General features: G+C 36.0%; 1 protein-coding gene across 1 annotated transcript in view; it reads right to left on the reverse strand.

Moving 5' to 3' along the window:
* LOC145977875 (uncharacterized) overlaps nucleotides 1-16,100 on the reverse strand; it is a 469,373-nt gene extending 453,273 nt beyond the window's left edge. Inside the window, exon 1 of the mRNA XM_083110208.1 lies at nucleotides 16,009-16,100. Within this exon, the coding sequence (XP_082966334.1) occupies nucleotides 16,009-16,066 (58 nt within the window). The 5' untranslated portion in view covers nucleotides 16,067-16,100. The remainder of the gene's footprint in view (nucleotides 1-16,008) is intronic.
* Nucleotides 16,101-17,411: the final 1,311 nt, after the last annotated feature.

A 17,411-nucleotide genomic window follows, 5' to 3' on the forward strand; every position in this document is an offset into this window, starting at 1 on the left:
TAGTTTAAGTAGAATAGTAAGTTGTGGACTTAGTGGTAACTAATAAGTTCTTAAATCAATGGTTTTTAATTTTTTATTACAAGAATAGTATCAATTATTTTATTAATTAGTAGAATAATCTTATTATTATTAGGGATAATATTTTTAATTAAGGATATTACAATTTTTATCGAGTGAAATATTGTTAGTTTTTGATTTTTGTACCGTCACGGAAGAACCCAAAACAATTCTCAAAATGTTATTATATTAGTGAGCTTTATAGCTGATCAATCCTTCAAAATAACGATATGGACTCGTACTTTGTATCAAGTCCCTTTTTTGATTTCTTGTACCGTCACTGAAAACCCGGGAAATATTTTTGAATTCTTACTTCTTCGCTGAGACAGGAATTTCACAAGAAAATATAGAACAAATATAATCGAACGTCTGAGGTTTGTATCTAAGTAATCTTTATATAAAGTCATGTATAAAATTACTTTCAATTAAGCCCTTTTATGATTTTTGTTAAGTCACGAAAAATCCGGGAAATATTTTATAATTCTTACTTCTTCGTGGAGACACAAAATTCACTAGAAACTACGGAGCAAATTTTATCGAGTGTGTGAGGTTTGTATCTAAGTCATCTCTAAATAAAATCTTCTATATAATTACTTTCTATTAAGATGTTTCTTTTTTGTACCGTCACGGAAAACCCTGGAAATATTTTTGAATTCTTACTAGTTCGCTGATATACGAAATTCGGAACAAAATAATTACCAAATAATATCGAATGTGAGAAGTTTGTATATAAGTAATCTTTCTATACAATCATCTATATCATTACATCCTATTAAGCTCGTTAATGATTTTTGTACCGTCACGAAAAATCCGGGAAATATTTTTTTAATTTTTACTTCTTCACTGAGACTGTAAATTCATAGGAAACCATCGACCAGATATTACCGAGTGTGTGAGATTTGTATATAGGTAATATTTAAATATTTTTTTATGTAATTACTTTCTATTAAGCCCATTTTGGATTTTTGTACCGTCACGAAAAACCAGGGAAATATACTTTAATTCTTACTTATTCGCTGAGACACGTAATTTAGAACAAACAATGGACCAACTATTATCGACTCTGTGAGGCTTGTATCTAATAATCTTTAAATAAAATATTCTATCTGATTATTTTCTATTAAGCCCGTTTTTTTATTTTTGTACCGCCACGAAAAACCGGGGAAATATTTTTGAATTCTTACTTCTTCGCTGAGACACGAAGTTCACAAGAAACTATTGACAAAATATTATCGAGTGTGTGAGGTTTCTATCTAAGTAATTTTTAAATAAAATATTCTATCTGATTTCTATCTATTATGCCCGTTTTTCATTTTTGTACCGCCACGGAAAACCCGGGAAATATTTTAGAATTCTTACGTCCTCGCTGAGACACGAAATGCACAAGAAAACATCGACCAAATATTATCGAGTGTGTGAGGTTTATATCTAAGTAATGTTTAAATAAAATACCCTATCTGATTACTTCCTATTAAGTCTGTTTTCTATTTTTGTACCGCTACCAAAAACCAGGGAAATATTTTTGAATTCTTACTTCTTCGTTGAGACGCGAAGTTCACAAGAACCAATTGACCAAATATTATCGAGAGTGTGACGTTTGTATGTAAGACATCTTTAAATAAAATCATCTATGTGATTACTTTCTATTAGCACATTTTTTATTTTTGTATCGCCACGGAAAACCTGGCAAATATTTTTGAATTCTTACGTCGTCGCTGAGACACGAAATTCAACAAGAAACCATCGACCAAATATTATCGAGTGTGTGAGGTTTGTATCTGAGTAATCTTTTAAAAAAATCTTCTATCTGAATACTTTTTATTAAGCCCGTTTCCTTATTTTGTACGGTCACGGAAAACCCTGGAAATATTTTCTAATTCTTACTTCTTCGCTGATATACGAATTTCCGAACAAATTTTGGACCAAATATTATCGAATGTGCGCGGTTTGTATCTAAGTAATATTTATATAAAATCATCTATATCATTACTTCCTACTAAGCCCGTTTATCGTTCTTGTACCGTCACGAAAAATTCGGGTAATATTTTTTTAATTCTTACTTCTTCGGTGAGACACGTTGTTTACAAGAACCTATAGACCAGGCATTATCAAATGTGTGAGATTTGTATCTAAATAATCCTTACAGAAAATCTTCTATGCAATTACTTTCTATTAATCCTGCTTTTGATTTTTGTACCGTCATGGAAAACCCGGGAAATATTTTTGAATTCTTACTTCTTCGCTGAGACACGAAGTTCACAAGAAACTATAGACTTAGTAATATCAAGTGTGTAAGGTTTGTATATGAGTAATGTTTAAAATATATATCTCCCATACGGTCACTTTCTATTAAGCCCATTTTCAATTTTTGTACCGTCACCGAAAAACCGGGAAATATTTTTGAATTCTTACTTCATCGCTCAGACAAGAAGTTCACAAGAAACTATAGACCATATAATATCAAGTGTGTGAAGTTTGTATATAAGTAATGTTTGAATTATATATCCTACATGGTTACATTTTACTAAGCCCATTTTCGATTTTTGTACCGCCACGGAAAACTCGGAAAATATTTTTGAAATCTTTGCTGAGACACGAAGTTCACAAGACACTTAAGAACGAATATTATCGAACGTGTCAGGTTTGTATCGAAGTAATCTTTATATAAAATCATCTATAGATTTACTTCCGATTGAGATCGTTTTTAAAATTTGTAACGCCACGAGAAATCCGGGAAATATTCTTATTTTTTTAATTCTTCGCTGAGATCCGAAATTCACTAGAATATATCGACCAAATTTTATCGAAGGTGTAAGCTCTGTATGTAACAAAAATTTAAATAAAATTTTCTATGTGATTACTTTCTATTAAGCAAATTTCAAATTTCTGTACCGCCACGGAAAACCCGGAAAATATTTTTGAATTCTTACTCCTTCGCTGAGACACGAAGTTCAAAAGAAACTATTGACAAAATATTATAGAGTGTGTGAGGTTTCTATGTAACTATTCTTTAAATAAAATATTCTGTATGATTTCTATCTATTAAGCCCATTTGTTATTTCTGTACCGCCACGAAAAATCCGGGAAATATCTTTTAATTCTTACTTCTTCGCTGAGACTCGAAATTCGCCAGAAACCATCAACCAGATATTACCGAGTGTGTGGGGTTTGTATGCAAGTAATCTTCAAATAAATTATTCTATATGATTACTTTCTATTAAGCCCATTTTTTGTTTTTGTACCGCTACGAAAAACCCGTGAATTATATTTTGAATTCTTACTTCTTCGCTGAGACATGACGTTTACAAGAAACTATTGACAAAATATTACCGTGTGTGTAAAGCTTGTATCTAAGTAATATTTAAATAAAATCTTCTATACGATTACCTTTTATTAAGCCCGTTCTTCATTTTTGTACCGTCACGGAAAACCAGGGAAATATTTTTGAATTCTTACTTCTTGATTGATATACGAAATTCGGAACAGACTATGGAACAAATATTATTGCGTAGCGTTCCTCTGACCGCGGGGATCTTAAATAGGGATGTACTATTAGTGCTAGTTGATGGTAGAGACAGCCCTGAACGGGCAGGTACAAATATCTAACTATTCATAAAAATATACTCATGATTCGTTTCTAGACTGAAGTGAGCAATGCAAATGGCAGAATGGGTGTAGACTAGCTTACTCTGTTCGGTTTAGAAATAAGACCAGTAGCTCCTGCTTCTCCGATGATTCCAGATTAAAAGACCCCGTGTCGCTCTCATGCGCACGTATATAAACCCTCGCTTGGCCTCTCGTCACCTCTTGCCAAAGGCCAGTGTTCTTACCATTTCCTGTAGAAAGCTTATCCTACACATTCTGAGCAGGAGCTGACAAGGTCTGCCAGGGTCAACATTTCTTACTCGAACAGGGCATGGTACGATTGAATGTGTGAAGTTTGTATATAAGTAATCTTTATATACAATCATCTATATAATTACTTCAGATTAAGCCCGTTATTGAATTTTGTACCGTGACGAAAAATCCTGGAAATATTTTTTAAATTCTTACTTCTTCGCCGAGACTCACAATTCACAGAAAACCATCGACCAGATATTACCGGGTGTGTGAGGTTTGTATCTAGGTAATCTTTAAATAAAATTTTCTATGTGACTACTTTCTTTTAAGCCCATTTTGGATTCTTGTACCGTCACGGAAAACACAGGAAATATACTTTAATTCTTACTTATTCGCTGAGACACGATATTTAGAACAAAGAATGGACCAACTATTATCGATTCTGTAAGGTTTGTATCTAATAATCTTTAAATAAAATATTCTATCTGATTATTTTCTATTAAGCCCGTTTTTTATTTTTGTGCCGCCACGTAAAACCCGGGAAATATTTTTGAATTCTTACTTCCTCGCTGAGACACAAAGTTAAAAAGAAACTATAGACGAAGAAATATCAAGTGGGTGAGGTTTGTATATTAGTAATGTTTAAATTATATCTCCTAAACAGTCACTTTCATTTAAGCGCATTTTCAATTTTTGTACCGTTGCGGAAAACCCGGGAAATATTTTTGAATTCTTACTTCTTCGCTGAGACACGAGGTTCACAAGAAACTATAGACCAAGTAATATCAAGTGTGTGAGGTTTGTGTATAAGTAATGTTTGAATTATATCTCCTATATGGTTACTTTTTACTAAGCCCATTTTCGATTTTTTGTACCGCCACGGAAAACTCGGAAAATTTTTGAATTCTTCGCTGAGACTCGAAGTTCACAAGAAACATAAGACCAAATATTATCGAACGTGTCAGGTTTGTATCAAAGTAATCTTTATATAAAATCATCTATATATTTACTTCCGATTAAGATCGTTTTTGAAATTTGTACCGTCACGAGAAATCCGGGAAATATTTTAAAACTTTTTAATTCTTCGCTGAGATCCGAAATTCACTAGAATATATCGACCAAATTTTATCGAGTGTCTGAGCTGTGTATGTAACAAATATTTAAATAAAATCTTCTATGTGATTACTTTCTATTAAGCACATTTCGGATTTCTGTACCGCCACGAAAAACTCGGTAAAGTTTTTGATTTCTTACTCCTTCGCTGAGACACGAAGTTCAAAAGAAACTATTGACAAAATATTATCGAGTGTGTGAGTTTTCTATCTAAGTAATATTTAAATAAAATATTCTGTATGATTTCTATCTATTAAGCCCGTTTTGATTTCTGTACCTCCAAGGAAAATCCGGGAAATATTTTTGAATTCTTACGTCTTCGCTGAGGCACGAAATTCACAAGAAATCATCGACCAAATATTTTCGAGTGTGTGAGGTTTGTATCTAAGTAATCCTTAAATAAAATATTCTATCTGATTTCTATCTATTGAGCCAGGTTTTTATTTTTGTACCGTCACGGAAAACCCGGGAAATATACTTTAATTCTTACTTATTCGCCGAGATACGACATTTAGAACAAACAATGGACCAACTATTATCGACTTTGTGAGGTATGTATCTAATAATCTTTAAATAAATATTCTATCTGATTATATTGTATTAAGCCCATTTGTGATTTTAGTACCGCCAGAGAAAACCCGGGGAAAATTTTAGAATTTTTACGTCTTCGCTGAGACACGAAATGCAGAAGAAACCATCGACCAAATATTATCGAGTCTGTGAGGTTTGTATCTAAGTAATCTCTAAATAAAATATTCTTTTTGAATACTTTCTATAAATTCTTTTTGTACCGCTACGAGAAACCAGGGAAATATTTTTGAATTCTTACATCTTCCCTGAGACACGAAGTTCACAAGAAATTATTGACCAAATATTTTCGAGTGTGTGAGGTTTGTATCAAAGTAATTTTTAAATAAAATATTCTATCTGATTTCTATCTATTAAGCCCGTTTTTCATTTTTGTACCGCCACGGAAAACCCGGGAAATATTTTTGAATTCTTACTTATTCGCTGATTTACGAAAGTCGGAACAAATTACGGACCAAATATTATCGAATGTGTTAGGTTTGTATATAAGTAATCTCTATATACAATACTCTATATCATTACTTACTATTAAGCCCCATTATGCTTTTTGTACCGTCACGAAAAATTCGGGAAATATTTTTTAATTCTTACTTCTTCGGTGAGACACGTTGTTCACAAGAACCTATAGAACAGGCATTATCAAATATGTGAGATTTGTATCTAAATAATCCTTACAGAAAATCTTCTATGCAATTACTTTCTATTAATCCTGTTTTTTTATTATTTTTGTACCGTCACGGAAAACCCGGGAAATATTTTTGAATTCTTACTTCTTCGCTGAGACACGAAGTTCACAAGAAACTATAGACTAAGTAATACCAAGTGTGTAAGGTTTGTATATAAGTAATGTTTGAATTATATCTCCTATATGATTACTTTTTACAAAGCCCATTTTCGATTTTTGTACCGCCACGGAAAACTCGGAAAATATTTTTGAAATCTTTGTTGAGACTCGAGGATCACAAGAAACATAAGGCCAAATATTATCGAACGTGTCAGGTTTGTGTCAACGTAATCTTTATATAAAATCATCTATATATTTACTTACGATTAAGATCGTTTTTGAAATTTGTACCGTCACGAGAAATCCGGGAAATATTTTTAATTTTTTAATTCTTCGCTGAGATCCGAAATTCGCAAGAATATATCGAAAGAATGTTATTGTCTGTGTAAGCTCTGTATGTAAGAAATATTTAAATAAAATCTTGTATGTGATTACTTTCTATTAAGCAAATTTCGGATTTCTGTACCGCCACGGAAAACCCGGGAAATATTTTTGAATTCTTACTTCTTCGCTGAGACTCGCAATTCACAGAAAACCATCCACCAGATATTACCGAGTGTGTGAGGTTTGTATCTACGTAATCTTTAAATAAAATCTTCTATGTGATTACTTTCTATTAACCACATTTCGGGTAACTGTACCGGCACGGAAAACCCGGGAAATATTTTTGAATTCTTACTCCTTCTCTGAGACACGAAGTTCAAAAGTAACTATTGAAATAAATATTATCGAGTGTGTGAGGTTTCTATCTAAATAATTTTAAAATAAAATATTCTCTATGATTTCTATCTATTAAGCCCGTTTTTTATTTCTGTACCGATACGGAAAACCCGGGAAACATTTTTCAATTCTTACTTCTTCTTCTGAGACTCGAAATTCACAGGAAACCATCGATCAGATATTACCGAGTGTGTGAGGTTTGTATCCGGATCCGAAAAATTTTAGGATCCGGATCCTTAGGATACGGAACCAACCGGATCCGGATCTGGCCATCCCTACTCAGGATATGTGCAGGCGCAAGACTCAAGTCAAGGATTTTCCTTCCATGTAAGTCGTTAGATTTCCGTGCACGAAGCGCTTGAATCTGTCCGTCTAAATTCAGCTGAGCTGTTTCAAAGTATCATATTACGCAGTCAAGAGCGTCCGGTATCGAAGCTGGTGATGTGAATTGTCGTGTCACTAGCCTTTGGCTCCTCGCGGAATGTGCTGATTCGGACCCATAACCCCACATCGAGATACTCGGAATGAACATTTTGTACCGGCGAGACTCTTGCAGCATATTGAACTTTAAACTCACGTGACTTTCCATTCATAGCCAGGCAACTTCGTGCTTTTAGTGTGCAAAATAATTACTTATGGAATTACAGATTATTTTAATGCTCACCTTAACTATATCGTATAATAAAGAATACTTACATTTATATATTTTAGCTTTCCCACACGTCATGAAATCTAATTGAATGCTCCCGTAAGCAAGGACACATTTAAAGGCAAGCCACATTTCAGTCAGCCTCACAGATTCGAACAGCAATCTCTTGGATTGAATTCACAATGTTACTAAAAACTCCAATTTTTATTAATAATTTTCATATTTTATCCTTATTTCACTTTCTCTTCCTTTATTTTATTTTATTACAATGCTAAGAAATTGTCTTAACTGCTTATTATGTCACACGTCAGGATTTTGCTGCCGTAACACGTCAGAAAATGCAGAGCAATACAGTTAATGATTTTATCACATTATTTTGCCGTTTAAGCAACTGTAACCATTAGTTTAAAAGTTTCGTCATTATACCCCATTAAGTCGAAAGGACATTAGTTGGGGTTTATTTACATTTTCCGTTGATATTTTATATCATGTTACACCTTTCTGGCATGTCATATTTAATGGATTAGGTTGATTACATGATGTGACACAAAGGGGCTTCATATTTTATGACATACACATATTTATTTATCAATATTTAATCCCAGATATTTTCGTCTATTTTTGTTGTCCCTTCCTTATTGTGTATTGATCATATGCCAACAAAGGGCATTTAGTGCCATATAGTCACTTTAGTTTTATTTGCACATTATTCTATTTTTTTTGGGAGAAGCCAGGTGCTATATAATTTAGTCAATATATGTTTATTAATTTTCAAGAAGTCATATTTTCATTTTAATAATGTTCCAGGGTTAAGGCGTCAAAGTACATTTTCCGCCTTTAGTTTATTTATCTTTACTCATGATTTTCACTTGCCTATAAAATGACGATTACTTTACACATTTTTTATATATTTTAAATATTCACTGACTGAGAGCAATGTAGTCTTTTCAATGTCCTACCTGTTTCCTACCCTGTTCTGAAATTCTACGAGTTCCAAAAATTTCAAAAGTAGTCCAGCGACTCCTTTTGAGGCCGGAAGAAGAACGCCTCATTCCTGACGGCTTTGGAGCTCAACAGCCTCCTTTGGATTCCAGCAGTGTATGTCACCGGTGTGAGAGCTGAAATCGCAAGGGATTTTCCCCTCATAACGTCCCTGCTGCTGTTATGCATTTTCGATACTCACGGCAATCAGGACGACCTATCCCCTTTTGGTCGTCTCCGCCCCTCTTTCTATTATCTACCAACAACTGGGACCAGCGAAGCAGCAACGAAAATCCTTACCCCACGTGACATCCCAGGATTGGAACATCGTCAAAAATATCCAAAGAAATTTCATCTTACAGAGCAATCCCCCCCCCCCACGACTCTAACCCCCTTAAGAAGAAACATGAGCATCTTTCATGTACATCGTCCCTTTTTGCTCTGTAAGGCCAGGCAGTGTACTTCACGAGCATACTGGAACTTTTGTGTACAGTCAACGACCCACATGTGTTGAGACCCCGCCCCTGTGGATCTGCAACCAGCCTGTCCCTCTCTGCACACTTTCACCTAAGCAGTAACCATGTTTAATGTTCCCCTTCTTGGAGTGATCGAGGCGTCGCAACCCCTGGACACCTTGCATACTGTATGCAACGGCACGGTACACCTTCCGTTCTCGTATGCAACCAGCACCATTTTATCTCTCTCTCCAGTGTCGGCATAAGATGTGTGCCGGAAATAAGGAATGGCGTGTGCTTTGAACTTTCTGGGGCCTATCATAAATCCCCCCCAACGATCGCCATCGGAAGACACATATTTTGGGGCTTGCAAACGCTACTTGGAGTGGCTCTCCATGGACTACCCTGTGTTCGCCTGCCCCACTGCCAACGTGTTTTCATCTGCTGAACTGTATTCCTGAACTCTCCACACCGGGATTCGAACCCGGTCCCCCAGTGCAATTGTGATCGGTCCAGGACCGTGCATTTCCCGGAACAGTGCTTCGTACCCCAGGACTCCGGGGTTCGCGTGTGTCTAGATTGCCCTGCCTTCTGACTTCCCAGGTCATAGTGCACACATAGTGTGCTACGAACGTCAATGGCAAGTGAAAATATAATCTTCAACTATTTTATTATCTTCGTGTGGTTGTGGGTAGCCAATACTGAGTCTGTTGTTTATTTTATTGGCTTCAGTGCATCCATTTCAATGCCGCGCAGTCCAAGCGGAGATTGGTGTTTACCACGGTCTTTTTGCTCTCGCCTCTTGAACTGTCATCCTGACGAGGCGGAAGACCCCGAACATTCGGCCTCAAGGTTTCTCACGGCTTACATTCGGCGCTTAGTTAGCATTTGTTCAGAGGCCATTACTTATTTCTCCGAGTTGTTATGCGAAACGCAGAAGCCATTCGCATGTCTCGAGTTACGATCCAGTGTGTTGAACTTTCCGCTGACTCCGCGGGTCTGCGAACAACACTTGCTATCGTATGTTGATCAAACGTCAGCATTTTTCGTTACGAAAGACTCTTTCAGCGTGTGGCTAATGAAAACGAAAGACAGTCAAGCTTTGAGCTTAATTTTGTTCAATTTAATTTTCGGGTGAAGGGTCTCCGACATTTTTATTTTTTTATTTTATGTACCTTTTATTTCATGTAATAAAATACCTTTTAAATTTTGGTGAATGGCAGAAGGTTCACTTTAACATTTTAATGATTACAATTTCAATTTGGGAAATTGTTTTGCAAGAGGGGCATCGTAGCATATCCCTTCGGTTTGACAAATATTGACTATATTGTGGACTATAACTGAACATAATCTGGATATGTGTTAGTCGTGATTTGGACACTGTAAAGCCTTTCAGAGGTAGACTTGTGATTTAACTGCACTACAGCATGTCATCGTCTTGGTATTTTTACACATAATTTGGACAAGATAGCATTTCTGGAATTAAATTTAGATTTATCAAAGATAGTGAGGACGTGCTTTTGTAATACAATACAACATAATTTTTGTTTATCACGTGCCCTCTTCTGGCTTATCCACGACGTACGCGCACCTACAATTCTCAAAGATATTTCATATTTATTTCTCATGTGCAGAAACATACATATACTGAACATAAGGAAAGCACTAGAGGATTCAACAATGTCCATATACAGTATTTAACATTCTTATTCGTACACACGGATTTTCAAAGAAAATGCTTTAATATCTGAAAGGAAATACACTCTTTTGAAATTGTTTCTTTACAATTCAATAACTAATATCATTAGGAACATAAAGTCTTACCCAAATTCTGTACAGCCAATGAAAATAATAAATGAAATGAAACTGAAAGAGAAACATGTCATTTTTTGTACAACCTTTCTATTCGTACACTTAATAATATAAAAGAAAAAAGTATATTCAGAGCAAATTGACTGACAGTTCTAATACTTTGATGCGTATCCTTTGGCTTTAATTACTGCTTGACACCTGTTCTTCATAGAATTAACCAGTTTTCGACATGTTTCAGAGCTTATTTTATTCCACTCGGCTTGCACAACAGTTTTCAACTCTTGTTTAGACTTGACGCATGCTTTATGGACTCGCCTCTTCAAAATTGCCCATAAATGCTCAATGGGATTTAAGTCTGGACTTTGAGCTGGTGTTTGTAGTAGTTTGGGGACATTCCATATTAGCCAATTCATGTTAACTCACGCCTTATGCTTACTGTCATTGTCTTGTTGGAATCTGTAGATAGGCAGCATGTCCATTTTTTGGGCACTCTTCTTTACATTGTTCTTGAATATGTCCAAATAGACATAAGCATCCATGATACCATCAATAAACTGGATGGTACCAACACCTTTGGACGACATACGACCCAAATCATTAATGACTCACCACCGTGTTTAACTGTTGGAACTGTGTTACTGTGATCATTGTCTTTATTTGATTTTCTGCAGACCCTATTTATCCCATGTGACCCGTATATATTAATCTTGGACTCGTCTGACCATATGACACTATCCCAAAATTCCTGGTCCTTGTGGATGTGCTCTTTCGCGAATGAAAGTATTCCTGCGATTCACCTTATTCACATACGGCCTCTTTCGTGGTATTCTGCCATGATATCCATGCTTCCACAAGGCACGTCGGACAGTTTGATCGAACATCATCTTGTCAGCAACATTTTCTACTAACGGTCGTAACTGAGGAACACTTAGTCGGGTGCTTTATCGCACTCTTTTTTAAATAAAGCGTTCATCACGTTTATTCAACCGTCTCTCTTTTGATTTTCTCGGCACATTCTGTGTTGAACCTTCCTCTCTAAATTTGTTTACTATGTATTAAACTGTGGAGTGTGATTTATTGACTGTTTGTCCAATATTTCTTAACGAATAACCTCTAAGGGTCAAATTTATAATAACATCCTTCAGATCGGAACTAAGTTCCTTCACTTTGACTATTTCGAACACGCTGATTGATAGACGATAGGCCTACAACAATACCTACCCCAGCATTCCGCTTGACGGGTAGCGCGCCTGCATGTTCAAACTTGTTACGAAGTTGCAAACTGCACGAAATCGCCCGAATAGCGGTGGCGTTGTATGCGAGGAAGATTGAAATTCTTGCCTGTATGAATAACAATGTTGCATGAAACAGCGTGTTTTTCTCTTTTCACACAATTTATATGCTCTGTTTATACACTTTGAACATACATTTTTATTGACATTTGTTGGTGAAACCTTCATTAACATTAATTTCCAGGTACATATGAAAATTATTATATTTACTAGTAGATATGACATTTTTTCCTCGGAAATTATATGTGTACGAATAACAATGTTACATACTGTATAACGCAAGATGGAATCGAATATAAGTAGTAGTAGTCGGATAATTGGTAAGCATCAGAGGCGTCTCGTGAACGCATGCGGTGCAAGCTGCGCATGCGTCCATTGTGGGGAAAAGAACAGGTTGCTCTGCAACGACATTCATGAGCATTTCTACATTCTAATTTCTTCATATAGGAGAAGTATTTATTTTACACGAGAGCGCTCAACTAAGCTTATATTACATTTCTTGGATCTGAAGTGAAAGAAAGTAATAATTATTTTCCCTCAATTGACGCATGCGTCACTTCAGATCCAAGAAATGTAATATAAGCTAAGTTCAGCGCTCTCGTAATTATTTAACTATATTACTATCTCCACATGGACGTCCAGAAGGGGGGCAAGGGTGTGCATGGCCCCCTGGGAAATGAATGTCCACCTAAAATGTATATGTTTCACACATAATTTAATTTCAGTCAAATTGATTTATTTTAAATATTATAACGGTGTTGAGAGAACATGATAATTTCAACCTGAAGCATGAATTTTTGAAAGGCCATCACCATTAAGGGGGAAAATATTACTTCTTTAACCTCTATGGAAAAAAATACTTTGCTCCTCCCTGTGGAAAATAATGCGGACGTCCATGTCTCTCTATTCAGTGGCGTGCCCAAGATTTTCGAAAAGAAGGGGTTATGCATACTTTTTCTTGGTAGTCAGCCCTCATTTTGTTATCTTTTCCTACCTTTGACGTTCTCGTTTTTAGGAATCCTGGACCAAAGGGAGGGTTACAACGCCCCTTGGGCACGCCACTGTCCCTATTACTACCTCGCGTAATATAAATTATTTCTTCAAAATTTTCTTGGAAGTTGACTTTATGTTCAGGTAGGCTAATCGGGAATGAACTTAATGTGTAGAGTGGAATTCAAACCATTTTTCAATGTCTACACCGAGGATCAAACCCGAGACACTTTAGTTAAAATGCCACAGCCTTACAACTACAGAATCAACTCTAAGAGACTCGTGTTGCCTTCTCGAGTGATATTTTGCCAACTTATAACTTAATACATGTTTGTATTACAGAGTTCATTATACCTAATATTTAGAGCGAAATGCTTACGATTAAAATAAATGAACATAAGACTTACTTCATTCCTAAACAAATGATTAAGTGCTGTTAACGAAACATATGTGTAATATTTTGTTATCTAATAAATATAATGATTCAAATGCTAGTACGTCATATAATACATAATTTGAGCAACAGTTACGTAAATTATAAATTCATGTTTACTGTTAAAAGAATGACAAGGATGAAAAATGTTAATGTCCATTTTTGAAAAGTTATGAATTGATATTGGACATCCAGGATTGGACTTTCTTCAGATATAGAGAAACTTATGTACATATCTAGTACTAGCCAATGCATGTCTTTAGAGATTTTAGCTGCATGTTCGCGTTTTGTAGTTTTTTTTTCTGTTTGAAGTTGTTAATTGGAACCTCTAGGTAGCCTATACTTTGTTGATGTTGATGTAAAATTGTACCCGTGAGTTCAAAATGATTCCTTCCAAGGAGGAGGCATGTGGTTACATAGTCAAGGACACAAAAACTAATCTAATACCTAATGATAATGCTTTTGAACATTTTCACTAAAAGCTGTTTAGAGAGATTCGGGTGGTTCAAGATTTTTTGATTCACCCTGTATCTACATATAATGCATAGTTTCGTACGTAATATATATTTTTAATAAGCCTAGGTTTGAAATGTATTTATAGATATCTTTTGTCTTGAAATTAAATCATGTTCCAGTTCCACACAGGCTTTGTTTAGTGTGGTCAAGGGGTTATTTTTGGGTACATTTTATCTTAAATATTTTTCTTGTTAGGAAAAACGCGTTCATCAAATTTCAGTATTGTATTGAGCCTCAAGAGTTCTCATTGTGTTGCAAATTTAAGATTTTTCCTGTCCCCCATTTGGGATACAGAGCGTCAAACTTTTATTCCTTTCAAAATTTTCAATTTTTGGAAGCTTATTGAAAAAAAGGGGGCGCAGAGAGACCTCTTATGTTTAACAATTTTCGGACTTATCCGGCACGGCACAGTAAACATAGGAAATCTGATTATGGTGTTATGCGACCTTTATGGTTATTTTGTGCCCCATAGAAGATAAATTTTCGAAAACAATTCTATCGGATTTTATAGCATGGAAACTACTAATCTAGAAGCAAAAATGGTAATAACCAAAATGAAAGAGAATTTATATTTTGTATTATAGCATTTGGAATTATAGAACAGAAGTTACAGTAATTCTCGTAAAGGTCTAAAAACGCTAAAGTCACCGCACGTCGCTGATTAAAAATGGCTGCCAGATCCATACGCAAGCCCGAGAAAATTTTCAAAGTTGGTTTTGAAAACTTAACATATGCAAAAATGGTGAGGCGACAAAATAATTGAAAATGAGTCAAAATGGCATGGAATGACCCTTAATTATATCATGTACTATGACGTCACGTGTATCTCGAAAATGGTATCGAACGTGAGGGAGAAAATTGAGTGGCAAATCCGAAATCAGTATGCAGAAATTGGTTAAAAACACATATTCGCTAAGAGGATACAAAATGGCTGTTTCCTAAAGTAATGTGTGAGTTTGCCAGTGAAAGCCTTTTGTCTGTGGTTTTCGAGTGTTTGTTGTTTTTGTTCGCTTCTCGATAAAAGAGAATGAAATGTTCATTCGTTTTCAGTTCATTAATATTTAGGTATTTTTGCAATGCGATGAGATTTGACAAATATGATTAGCCGATAATAAAACTCTTTATTATTAGAAGCATATTAAATGTTTGACATATTTAGGTGAAGAAAATATATTTTTATGAATGAATTCTGCTAATCTCACATTTGAATATGTACGAGACCCGAGTTAATAAAAAAGCTTGTTCAGTACCCTTTGAGTACCATATTCTCTTTCGAGCCAATTTCTAGTCCACACTTTTCTTTCCTAATTTTTAATAACAACAGTAATTCTCCTACAACGTTCTTCCCATTGCTGTCCATTTTTTAAATTGTCTGCTCTGCGCAATGTCTTATGGGAACAAAAGCATACCGACAAACAAGTACGGTAAATAAGTATCGTGTGAGGCGAAAACTAGCAGATGTGCAGCACTAATTAGGGCATTCCTACTGGAAATCCAGTTCCGTGTGATTCGGCCTTTACTCACAAACACAATCACAAGTTATAAATTGCCGGGCCTCGTGGCGGAGTGGTGAGCACATTGCGGTACGACGCCACGGGTCCCGAGTTCGAATCCTGGTCTGGGCATGGATGTCTGTGAGTGTCCATTCATCAATTTCATCATATCATCATTTATCCCCATCTTCGCAAATTAGCCAAAAGTGGCACAAAAGCTAAATAAAATCAAGGAAATCAATGAATCAAGAAGCTGTAAATTAAGAAAAATCCAGAAAGTCTTACCATCTACAAGTAACAGAAGAGACGTAACAGCAGACGCTGCAACAATTAGCCTCGTCATGGTGAGTGGTTGTTGACTCTCGTGATTAATAACAGTGGAAGAAGCCTATGTGTAATTCTTCACCCTTATTTATACAAGTTCCTCTTCCGCTGCCCATTAATTGACTGATATCAGGCAACACAGAAAGCTGTGGTAAGAGATAAATTGGTTTCAGATTTTGACATAATAAATGTCGTGCTATTTCGATAACCACCCTTGTTCGTGATGTTATTAATCTCATGCACAAGTGAAATGAAATTTAATTGGTAATGATTTCCTTTCCTCTATATTTAACATGCATGCATCGTTCCATGTGAAAAATTTGGTCTTCCGATAACAACGTGGTTGATGTTATCACCTTGTAACGAAGGGAGGATGGATAATATTCTTTATTGGTCTGAATCAAACTTACAAACGCACACTACAAAAATAGAAAAATATAATAAAGTGCTCCCTTCTTTTTTAAAAATAATGGCAAATCGAAAATGCCACGATAAACAACGTGTTGGTGGTAGATGAGCTTTCACACCAATTTTGCAAAATCAAAGTTGACTTGACTTGAATATTCCCACGAATTTTCAAATATCTTTCCATGTTGCTATGTTATGACCCGTCCTCCTCCGTGGCCGTGAGATCTGAAGCGCTGTGTTTTGGGCTCGATTGCTGGACGGCATGGGTTCGAGTCTGCCTTGGTTCAGTCTCTGGGTTCTCGGCCTGTGTATAGGACTGGTGGAAACCCACCATCTTGAGGAAATTGGGGAGCTACGAGTGAGTAGCGTAGCTCGGTCTCGGAATTCTCCTACAACGGCTGGGGGTTCGACGTGCTGACCCCACGACACCCCGTTACCGGTTTAAGAACTCCACACCTCTGGGTAGGATTGTGGGAGGAAGACTGGCAGTCGGGAGATAGGCCGAGGCCATTCCAGGGCTATAGAGCCACGGGTTATTAAATACTATGACTCAACTTATGTGCGCTATACTTTACAAGTTATTGAAAGGAATAACGTTATTACATGTGTACAATATTACCCCACAAAAGAAACTTGTGAAGAAAGAACGAAATGTTTTTTCGTTTATAAAAAAGCAAATCACAAAATTGATTAATTTCCCTGGCTTTAGAAGTTTTGAATGCTTTTTAAAAATCCCCGGAGTTGTCAATGGCAATCTCAACGTTAGCCTAGAACTCTAAGTACTTCAGCATTTTCAGTCAGGTAAAAAGTAAAAAGTAAAGTGCTATCTTTTCTTCTATGCATCAGGCGTGTAGAGGGTGTGGAGTTAGGGCCCTACACTTTCTTGATCACGGCCGAAGGCGGAGGTGATTTGATCAACACCACGCCCCTGGCTGCCTTTACCCCCCCCCCCCCCG

Source organism: Lepisma saccharinum, chromosome 23 (assembly GCF_977018435.1).
Source record: "Lepisma saccharinum chromosome 23, izLepSacc3.1, whole genome shotgun sequence".
Lineage (NCBI taxonomy): Eukaryota > Metazoa > Arthropoda > Insecta > Zygentoma > Lepismatidae > Lepisma > Lepisma saccharinum.